Source organism: Octodon degus, unplaced genomic scaffold, assembly GCF_000260255.1.
Source record: "Octodon degus isolate 3935 unplaced genomic scaffold, OctDeg1.0 scaffold00031, whole genome shotgun sequence".
NCBI lineage: Eukaryota > Metazoa > Chordata > Mammalia > Rodentia > Octodontidae > Octodon > Octodon degus.
The window spans coordinates 16301596-16312574 of record NW_004524607.1 but is presented as its reverse complement, the minus strand read 5'-3'; the positions used below and the strand labels follow the sequence as shown (position 1 = coordinate 16312574).

The 10979-nt window shown below is 41.7% G+C and overlaps 1 protein-coding gene across 1 annotated transcript in view; it reads left to right on the top strand.

Moving 5' to 3' along the window:
* The window catches only part of Rac1 (Rac family small GTPase 1), a 36234-nt gene extending 25312 nt beyond the window's left edge, over positions 1 to 10922 (top strand). The window contains exons 2-6 of the mRNA XM_012514386.2: positions 2515 to 2651; positions 8057 to 8113; positions 9562 to 9624; positions 10204 to 10363; positions 10655 to 10922. Of these exons, the coding sequence (XP_012369840.1) occupies positions 2515 to 2651; positions 8057 to 8113; positions 9562 to 9624; positions 10204 to 10363; positions 10655 to 10785 (548 nt within the window). The 3' untranslated portion in view covers positions 10786 to 10922. The remainder of the gene's footprint in view (positions 1 to 2514; positions 2652 to 8056; positions 8114 to 9561; positions 9625 to 10203; positions 10364 to 10654) is intronic.
* The last annotated feature ends 57 nt before the right edge of the window (positions 10923 to 10979 follow it).

Below are 10979 nucleotides of genomic sequence, written 5' to 3'. Positions count from 1 at the left end.
TGTTGGTAAAGAATATCATGCTGAGCATGGCGGCTATAATCCCAGTACTTGGGAGGCTGAAGCAGGAGGATTACTGTGAGTTCAAGGTCAGCCTGGACTACATAGTGAGTGTAAGGCCAGTCTGAATTACAGAGTGAGACTGTCTAACTTAAACACCATCACCACCTCCCACCCTCCCCCCAAAAGAAGAAAACCAGAGCTGGACAAAAGGAGCCTGACCATAGTTTGGTCAGAGACAGTCCTTGTCAGTATAAGAATTTCAAATTTGGCTTGATGGAAACTAGAACACAAATGTTCTGTTAGGTTTTAATTAGCTTTTTCTGGCAAGTCACTCACTGGTTTCATTGTGGCTTTAGAATTGAATCCAGGGTGGGGATGGGAGAGGATGGAATTGGCTGTAGGGCTGCTTATTCCCCATGGGCAGCACAATTGGATGGAGAAGGCAAAGTGCTTTTCTGATGATGGGTTACCAGGGACCCCAAGTAGCCAAGCTCATTGTACACCACGCTGTGCTGCAGTGAGCACTCTCATGTCTGTGTCTTTTGGTTCCTGCTTAAGCAGGGACTGGGGCAGAGGTCCCATATCAAGTCTTCCCCTCTCAAGTACAGCACACCACTTGGGTGCTCTATATAGTGTTGTGCATATTTTAAAAATGCAACTGGAAATCTTTGTCCTGGTTGTTCTGAATTTACGAATTTATTTTCTTTTTTTGTGTAGGTAGAGCTTCCTTAACAATTACTGAGTCTTTTTTCCCCTGGGTCTCTACCTCGCCCCCTTCTTTTAGCATTACAGATAGTACTGTGCTGACTGTCATTGCATATATCTTTGTATACATCTATCAAATTATTAGAAGTAGAATTGTGCCACTTCAAAGGAGAATGGTGTTTTAAATGTTGATAGAGATTAAGCATTTCCAATGGGAAAATTTGAAATCCAGAATGCCCCAGATTCAAAACTTACTGAATTACTGCCATGATGTCACAGGAGAAAATTATGTATCTTGAAATTTTCTTTACAAAATTATTTAAAATGCTCTATGAAATGATTTCCCAGATAATGTGTCTAAGGTGTATATGAGATTTCATTTAGATTTGGACCTATCCCCAAGATATCATATATAGATATTTCAGAATCTAACCCCCCCAAGTTTAGTTTTTATTTTATTTAGTTTTGTTTTATTTATTGGTGGTACCAGTGATTGAACTCAGGACCCTGCACTTGTCAGGCAAGCGCTTATTCTACTGAGCTATCTCACCAGCCATTTCATTTTTTGAGATAGGGCCTCACAATGTAGTTCAGAAACAAAGGAACAAACAGTGTAGTTCAGGTGACCTTGAACTCCTTATGTAGCTCAGGCACCTGGCCTTGAACTCAGCCATCCATCTGCCTCAGCCTCTTGAATGTTAGGATTACAGGCATGTGGCACCATGACTGACTAAAACCTCAAAATTTTAAATGTTTCTGGTCTCATTCATTTTGATAAGGAGTATTCAGTGTCTTCCCAAATTGCTGTCTACTTTGCTGGATTTTTTTTTTTTTTTTTCTCTGAATGCCTTCAGGGCAGGTTTGGCTGGCTTGAGTTGTGGGGATCGAACCACAGCAACCTGTGCCTGACTGCTTTGTTGAAGCAGCCACTTAAAGAACTGAGCTAAGGGGCAGGCCCCCTTTGCTGGATGTTATTGAAATGGTCTTGTCTTATGTACTGTGACCAAAGTGGGTTGAAAGAAAGTTACCTCATTATTTGCATATCTGATCATTCGTGAAGTTAAAATGTAAATGTTTTCATTCTGTTTGCAATTTTAAGAATTGCCTGTTGAAATCTTTTGCTTATTTTTTTAGTGAAATTTTTTCTTACTGATAGAAGTCTTATAAATAAATAAAAAGTATCAGTTCCCTCTGCTAGTCATTTATTTCTGAACTTCATTATGGTTTTTTTTTTTTTGCCGTCTAGATGTTTAACATTTTATATAAATAATGCCACCTCTCCCATTTCATAGAGGTGTTACATCACGCTTAGGAAGGCCATTCCTACTTCAGTGACATGAAAATGCTATAGTATTCGTTAGAAATTTTGCAGTTCAAGTTTTTTTTATCTTTAGTTCATTCAGAATTCATTTCTGATTTGAAATTAAAAGTTTTCTATGTCAGCCACCTGACTGACTAGGATTATGATACGGACTGCTCTGCCTGGTTTTTTGTTGTTGTTGTTTTGTGGAACCAGGGATCAAACTTGGGACCTTGTGCTTGCTAGGAGTGGGCCTAAGCTGCTGAGCTATCTCCCCGCCCCTTGTTTTGTTCTTAATTCGTGTAGTTTTCATACTTAAATTTGATAGGTTGTTGTTTCACAAGCATTTTTTCCTGTGTGTCAGGAACACCCCCCCTCCCCCAGCTTCTCATGCTTCAGGGGCATTTTTTATTTTTTCATGACAACCTGAGGTCTCTTCTTTGCCTTGTCAACACACTTCTGTGGTGCTGCTAGGGCTATGACTTGGGTACCCTATCTGTGACTAACAGTTTTTATCCCATCCTGCAGCTTTGACAACTATTCTGCCAATGTTATGGTAGATGGAAAACCAGTGAATCTGGGCTTATGGGATACAGCTGGACAAGAAGATTATGACAGATTACGCCCCCTCTCCTATCCGCAAACAGTAAGAATCACAACTGATTTTTTAATGTGCCCCTCGAGAGTATATAATTCTTCAATGTTTAGTTAATACATACCACCTGTGTACATAACTTACATTGCCATGATTTGGGTAAATTAATAATACTAAGTTAAATTAATTCAGTAGTAAATATCCCCTAGCCAGATTTTTAAAGAGGTTAAGTGATTGCAGTATTGAGAAGTGAACCCAGAGTATTGCCTTGGTAGGCAAGTGCTTTATGATGCCATTTTAAAAATTTTGATCGGGGTCTCACTGGGCTTGAATTTGTAATCTGGCATCAGCCTCCTGATGAGCTAGGGTTGCAGGCATTTGCTGGCAGGCCCATGAGTTTTAAACTTTTGTATACAGGTTTTTCCCTTCAAGCATCTTGTACATTTTGTGAATTTGAGTAAGTCCACATTTCCAAGTGCATTTGAACAGTGACTTGCTGGGCATGGTGGTGCATTCCCATAACCCCAGCACTTGGGAGGCTGATATAGGAGGATTGCTGTATTTAAGGCCAGCCTGTGCTATATGCATAGCAAGACAGTGTCTCAAAAAAGCCAAAATGAATGGTAGAATAAGACTCTCCACCCACCTGGATATATCTGGAAGGGTGTGGCATCACTTCTAAGAAATGAGAGCCACTCCCCTATGACTCAGGAGGTACCCGTAGACAGTAGGGTGAGGCCTTTTTTCTAAGGGAGTTGCTCCTAACCCACCCAAAGGTGACTTAATAAAGTCCTATTCTGTTCTGAGGAGTCTAGATAAGGAAAGTAGACTGTTTTCAGGTTGAATAAAGCTGTAGTGTACAAGACCTGAAATCAAGTAGATGTTGTCTTTAATGGGCCTTGAGACTTACATTATTTATATCCCGTCTTTGCATGAGGTGGCAGTTCCCCAATTAAATACTTTAACAGTAAAAGGAAGTAAGGCATGATTCTTTCTCAAGTAGCTCAGAAAATCAGTTACTATATAATCCACTGCCTAGCAGCATGGGTGGAGCATAAAGCACTCTGCTCACAGGCACACATACTTTCTTGTACTGCCTGAAGGTGAAGAAACAGTCTTGGTAACCATGGGCAGGGCCCAGATGCTCAAATACTGCTGCAGGGGAGGGCTCATTTCTGGGGACCACATTGTCTTTCTGAGAGGAAAGAGCAGGCCTGGGGAGTCTCTTGTGTAACTGTTGCACTGAATGGGATATGGTGTCTGATACTGGCTTTTGAGGTTGCAGCCCTGTGTGTGTGGCTCAGCCAAGGCTGCTCAGCCTCACTGCTGAAGGGGCAGGTGGAGGATTTCATATTTTAAGGACTCTTGAGATTTATGCTTGTGGTCATTTTATGTTGGCATCTTTTTATGTTGGGTAGTTCTGTATAACTTAAGTGAAATAACTAAACTATTAGTTTCTGCTTTGATCTCTAAAAGATGTGGAACAAGATAGTCATCATTTTCAGTTGAAATTTCCTTTCATTTTTTATTTTTCCAAATTAAGCCATAGAGTTTATCGATCCTTCAGATCCTTCAGTAAGTTAGCTTCATTATCTCTTAACTATGTTCTATCAGTTCTTCAATTGGCATACTCAGAATCTGTCATCAGTGTTTCTCTGCGCACACTAGGGTTTAGTGGTGTGAGTGGGACTGGAGGGTGTGTCATTGTCAAAGGTCTGTTCCTTGGGTATTGGACCCAGACTTGTGGCCTCTTTGCTGAGATACTGGACCTCTCATCCATCAGCCAGGTGTTTGAATTTTCAGAGGCCTCAGCTTTTGATAAGTTGGCTGTTAGAAGTGTCCAAGTGCTCTAACCAGAGTTCATTAGGAACACATCTAGTTAAATGGAGTGGGGTTTCTTACTGACTGCTCCAGGGGTCATACTCAGGAACTAGGGGTGGGGTGGGGGTAAAGTCTGAACCTGTGTTGTATGATTGAGGTGAGGCAAAGCTTCAAAAAGGCATGTACACCACAGCAGTATATACACACACCCATGTTTATAGTGGCACAATTTGTAAAAGCTAGATCATGGAAACAACCCAAATGCCTATCAACTAGTGAATGGCTAACGATTTTGTGTGTGTGTAGAGAGAGAGTAATGAGAACGAGAACTACTCTGCTGTAAAGAAGGAATAAGCTTGAGACATTACTGGGCAAATGCACCTTGACCATACTCTTAAGTGAAATAAATGAGATATAGTGTGAGAAACTGTGTAAATAAGGACCAAAAAATGTAACAGGTAACTGGGAAATGGGAAGAAAATGTTCAGAGGAGAACAAGGGAGTTGGGAGGGGAAAAGGAAAGAAGAGACTAAAAATAAAAGAAGAAATGGGAGCAAAGCTTTTGTAAATAAGGGGTGAGGGGTTGAGGGGAGGGAAATAGAAAAAAGATATATCGTGTACAGGTACAAATTCCTTATGATGAATGTGATTATTACATATATGTAAAATGTACCAGTAAAATAAAAAGAGGATCAGATAAAAAAAAAAGAACAGAACCTTTCTTTAAAAGGCACTTGACAATTTAACTTTCTAAGATGAATCTTACGTAAAATCTAATTTTAAAGACAATTAGCAAGTCTGCAATAAAATATTACTTGATAATATGTTGAAAAAAGGAGGCATTTGCTCTGGCTGAATGCTGTCAGTCATAGTAGTTTATGATTGTGTATTTTAATCTTTAGGTGGAGAATAAAGTGATTGTTAAAGTAGTTCATCAGGATGGGGTGGTTTCCTAGTTTACACAGTGACTGAGGGCATGTTGCCCTTAGATAAGATTATGAGTGGTCTTTTGTGTTTTAGTTATTTTGGTGTAATCTCAGCAGGTCCACTTCTGGGTTGGTGTTCTGGGTAACTTAGATTCAGCAGGATACCTTGACTACAGTGAAGCTGTAGGGCAGGCTGTCAGGGGCTGATTTTCCTTTTTCCCTGAGCTTTTTTTTTTTTTTTTTTTTTTTTTTTAAGAAAATCTTCACTGATGACACATGTCTGCCTTCTTTTAGTACTGCCATTTCTCAGCCATGTGTATACATCCTGGTCTTTTTTCCTGTACATAAAAACTTCTGCATTTAAATCAGAAGAATCCAGTCTGGTGTGATGTGCATGCCTGTAATCCCAGAGCTTGACAGGCGCATCAAGAGTGCATGGCCAGCCTGGGCTACAAAGCAAGTTCAGTGCCAACTTAGGTAGCAAGACCACCTTTGAAAAAGAAAAACTCCAACCCTAAAAACAAAGTTCATGCCAATGTCTTGTCTTCTGAGTAACTAAACATAACAACATGCAGTGTAGTAACAATTATTACCCTCAAGTTGTTTTGAAATCTGTTTTTTTCTTTAAAATAAAAATTAAAAATTAAAAATAAAGTCCAAGTAGAAAGTATTTGGAAGGGGCCAGCCAAATAGCTCAGTGGATTTAAAGGGGCCAGGGATTCGATCTCCAAGCCCCAGCCCTGGGGCGTGCTGAGATGGCAGTTGAGACTGGGCATGGTGGCGTGCGCCTATAATCCAAGCTCTTGGGAGACTGTAAACAGGTGTGTCCGATCTAATAGTGAAACCTTGGACACCCTGTAGACCCTTCCATAAAATATATTTTTAAAAAAGTATTGGAAGAAAATAAAAGAAGTGATACTTGCTTTTGGCTTAGTGAGATTTCACCATTCAGATATCCTCCCCGTCTCCCACTGCATCATGAGCTGCCCTATCTTGGGGGACTGTACCTCTGATGGTGGAAGAACCCAAATAGTTTGATTCCTGAGAGAGATGGAGGTAATGAAGTCACTGAAGACTCAGCACTCTCTTTAAGAGGCGGTACAAAAGGCGTGTGGCATAGTCAGAAGTGATCTGGTGATTTAAGTAGCATTCAAGTGCACAGGAAAGTGGACCAGTGACCAGCGACACTGTGACATGAGTCACCTGTGAGGAAGGACAGAGAGAGACTGAAAGAGAAAGGTTCTCTTGAGGCTGCTCACTGGGCATGACAGGGACAGGGAAAGAAAGCGACTCAGCCAAGGTCGTCTGGCATAACTTTCCTGTGCTGCAACAGCAGGAAAGCCCAGTTGGAAGGAATTAGTGGTAGAAGGTACCAGAAGCAGGAGGTAGGTTTTCTAAAAGCTATATTTAGGTGAGGAGAAGAAGGAACAAGAGAGGAACGGGCAGATGGCATGATGTTCACATGGGTGGGAAGTGGAACTGCTTGGCTCCTGTTCTTCTGCATGTCTCTTTTCCATCAAAAACCATGTTCTTAAAAATTGAAAAGGGCACAAGAAATGCATTTAGAAGATATTTTGGAACTCTTGTTTTTGTGACTGATTCTGATGTCTCTGTCAGAGTAAGATTTGCTATCATGTAAAGCCCTTGGCGAGGGCAGATCTTCAGAAATAGTCTACGGATTAAACTGGAATGGTTACAAAAGTATTGTTTGAATTATAAATCAAGTTTGAGATGAAATTAATACAATTGTTTTGTGTGCCCTTTTCTTAGAAGAGTTCCAGGGTTCTGTGTTGGAAGAGTTGAATCTGTTGAGGTTTATTGAAACAAAGAAATGAAAGCATTGTAATAAATACTAGACATAATAAATAAACTTCATGTGGTGGCACACACCTGTAATCTTAGCACTTGGGAGGCTGAGGCAAGAGGAGTGCCTCTCAAGGCCAGCTGGGACTACCTAGTGATTTCAAAAACAGCCTGACTTAGTGGTGAGACTTTGTCTTAAACAAAAATACCCAAACTCCACTAGATATGCCACTTCTAACATTTTTCAACAAGGGCAGCCTTAGCACGTCTGCAAAGGCACCTAGATTTGAAGATCTTTGTTTGAGCAACACCATTTCAGTAATGCAGGTCTGTAAATCCAGACTTCGTTCTCAGAATGAGAGGATGGGAACCCAGGTTCTGCATAGGAGACTTGATGTTCAGACAGTGTCAGGCTATCAGCTCTCACACCTGACCTGGGAGAGCCCTTGGTCTGGCTCACAGGCAGGTCTCTTTCCTTTTGCTGAGGCTTCAGTGGGGCTTAGCTCTGAGAACTTGCACAGAGCATCTGCCGCTAATGGACGCCAGTGACCGCACAGAGAAGGCATGTGTGCTGAGGGACCTTTTTCACATTTCCACCTTTATGGGAATGTGACAGATTCTGCCATCTGCTGCTGCAGGTAGAAGGAACGCCTTTGCTGCACCCCCTGTGTTTCTCAACTTCCCCACTGTCACTGCATGTGGGGCATTCCCTCTTCTCATGGAGGGATTTTCATGGTGGCTGGGTGACATTTGGCATTAAAGATGTGTTAGGTCACTTATGCTTTTAAATCCCTTGGGAAGGTTGAGACAAAATTCTGATAAAAGAGTAAAAGGTTATATTGATTTTTTTTTTTTTTTTTTTTTTTCTTTTTCCTGAACTCAAACCAAGTTCTCATGCATTACTAGGTTGGAGACACGTATGGTAAGGATAGAACCTCCAGGGGCAAAGACAAGCCGATTGCCGTATGTAAGACTTTCAGTCGACTTCAGCCTTAAGCTTATCTGTTCTCTCATTTCACTTAGTTTTCCTAGGAACTCTGAGCCTCAAGTTCCTTGAGTGTTTTATATTTAATTCACTCAAGGAGGGGTTTGCTTAATGAAATAAGCTTTCATTGGAGCTGGATTGAAGCAGTGCGTGAGCTGCTTACATCCCTCCTCCCAGATGAAGGAGGGCTTAGGGAAGGGCCTTCTCCAGCTGGGTGGAGATACAGGGGGACATCCCACCTGGGCGCTCGGGAGGGTGGCTGAGTGCTGAGCCAGGGCAGGACTAACCTTGCCGCCAGGGCCTTTTTTTCTGCTGTGGTGTCCTGTTTGGTGGGCGGTCTGAGCAGTGCTGGTGAGCTAACCTGACCATGCTTTGAGATGGTTTGCAATCAACTTAAGAGGCCATGGTGATTCTGGGGCAAGCTTGTGCATGCGCCAGCATTTACACAATGAAACTTATAAAAAGCTGTTGTGGGATGTTTCTTTCCTTTTCAGGTACAAGATAACCAGCCGGATGGTTTAAAGTGCTAGCTTGGGGATTGTATACATTTCACAAAGTAGCATAATTCTAGCAATATAAGCCTAACATTTTAGAAACTTGAGCATTTTTTATAAAGATAAACATTTGAATTTTACTTTATGTACAATACCAGATGGGAAGAAAAACAATATTTTATATTTATCTAGAAACAGTATCCAAGTATGTATTGTAAATGCTTTTCCTTTCCATCTCTAGTGACAGCTGTCCTGGAGGCCAGTTCTCCAGAGGCCCAGGTTGAGTTTAAGAAGCCATGACATGTGAGGGTGGTTGTCAGCAGGGAAGATGTCACTTCCATACTGAACCACTCTTCCTCAGGGAGGGAGGGAGGAAGGGAAGGAGGGAAGGGCCCAGGCAGAAAATACTTCAACCCTCACTTGTGCCATAGACTGTGACAGGTGGTTAATTGGAGGTAGTGATGATCTAAAAGTGGTACTTCACATGCCAATGGAGAGCTTAATTAAAAGCATCCTTTGGTAAAGAATTTTTTTTACATTGACTCTGCTTTTGGGAAACAGAAACCATATCTGTTGTAGTCTGTTTATAATTTTTTGTCTGTTTATAACAGATACTTAGATGCCCTGCCAAGTTGGGGGTAGTGGGAGAGGCCTCCCATGCTTAGCCTCACACAGCTGCTGGCATATTTCTTCCTTTACTTCTTCCCCGTTCCTTCCAAGTCACTGGTTGCTTGACTTGCTGGTTCTGGTTTTGGAGCTGACAGATTGAAGGGCTGAATGGGAAGCAGGCGTCTTAACCTCAGTTGCTGGGACCAGTCAGTAGGCACACACCTTGTCTGTCCCATGATTAGCCCAGCAGCATTTTGAAAGCAAAATGCAGTCATAATTTTAATACTGTTTTCTAAATGTTGACCTGTGTTTCCTTCTTATAGGATGTGTTCTTAATTTGCTTTTCCCTTGTGAGTCCTGCATCATTTGAAAATGTCCGTGCAAAGGTAAGTGACAATTTTTTAAAATGGTTAAAAAGGCTGGGGGTGTGGCTTAGTGGTGGAGGCCCTGGACTTGAGTCCCAAGACTGCAAGAACATAAAAAGTTACAAATGTCCTTTTCGAGAAGAACAGTATTTAAAAGTAAAGTACCATTCATGTACTGTTAAGGAATTTTCGTTATTTAGATACTATGTATTTAATTAATTTAATATCATGAGTGTTAAAGCATATGGCTGTAGAATGTAAGTTTCTTAAAGCTTTAGGTATTAACAGAAGATGGGAATTCTTCAATAAAATGACAAAGCACTTTAGAATTGTTCTAACACCATTTCTTTCTACTCTGACATCTGCTTTTGTTACCATGATCAGAAATATTTTCACTGGGGACAATGGTGACAAGATGCGACTCCTCTGGGTAGTTTGTGTGTTTAGTGATGTGGAAAGGGGTAAAGCACATGAAGGGTCTAGAGCCGTGGTGGCTGAGTGGGGTGCTGGTGCAGTTGGGCATTTGATGTGTGTAATCTTGAAGACCACCATCTGGAAAGGAGGAGAGTAGTGCAGCCTTTGCTTTTTATTCACATACAGTGGTATCCCGAAGTACGACACCATTGTCCCAACACTCCCATTATCCTTGTGGGAACAAAACTTGATCTTAGGGATGATAAAGACACAATCGAGAAGCTGAAGGAGAAGAAGCTGACTCCTATCACCTATCCGCAGGGCTTGGCCATGGCTAAGGAGATTGGTATGAAATCCATCCTTTCTCATGACTGCTTTTAATTCTCTTGACAGATCAGAGTCCAGTTTGGGAAAGGGAGTGTTTCTCCTTCTCAGGGTCTGGTCTGGTTTACTTTTGGGGAAGCCACTAAACAAGGCCATCTGGGCCTTGAGGTTACGGTGGGGGGAGGGGGAATGCAGAGAGGGGTGGAGCTGGTCCTGCCATGCTATGCCAGGCACAGCCCCAGGGGAGCCGCCTTTCACTAATGTGCGAGCCGTGTCCTCTGTTACACTGCCTTGTGCCCATGTTTCTCTATAGGTGCTGTAAAATACCTGGAGTGCTCAGCTCTCACCCAACGAGGCCTCAAGACAGTGTTTGATGAAGCTATCCGAGCAGTTCTCTGCCCACCTCCTGTCAAGAAGAGGAAGAGAAAATGTCTGCTGTTGTAAATGTCCAAGTCTTTAGTTCTTGGTCCTGTCTCTTGGAACCTTTGTATGCTTTGCTCAAAAAACAGTGGAGCCTTCTTCGCACTCAATGCCAAGTTTTTGTTACAGATTAATTTTTCCATAAAACCATTTTGAACCAATCAGTAATTTTAAGGTTTTGTTTTAAATGTAAGAGTTCAAACTCACACCATATTAAA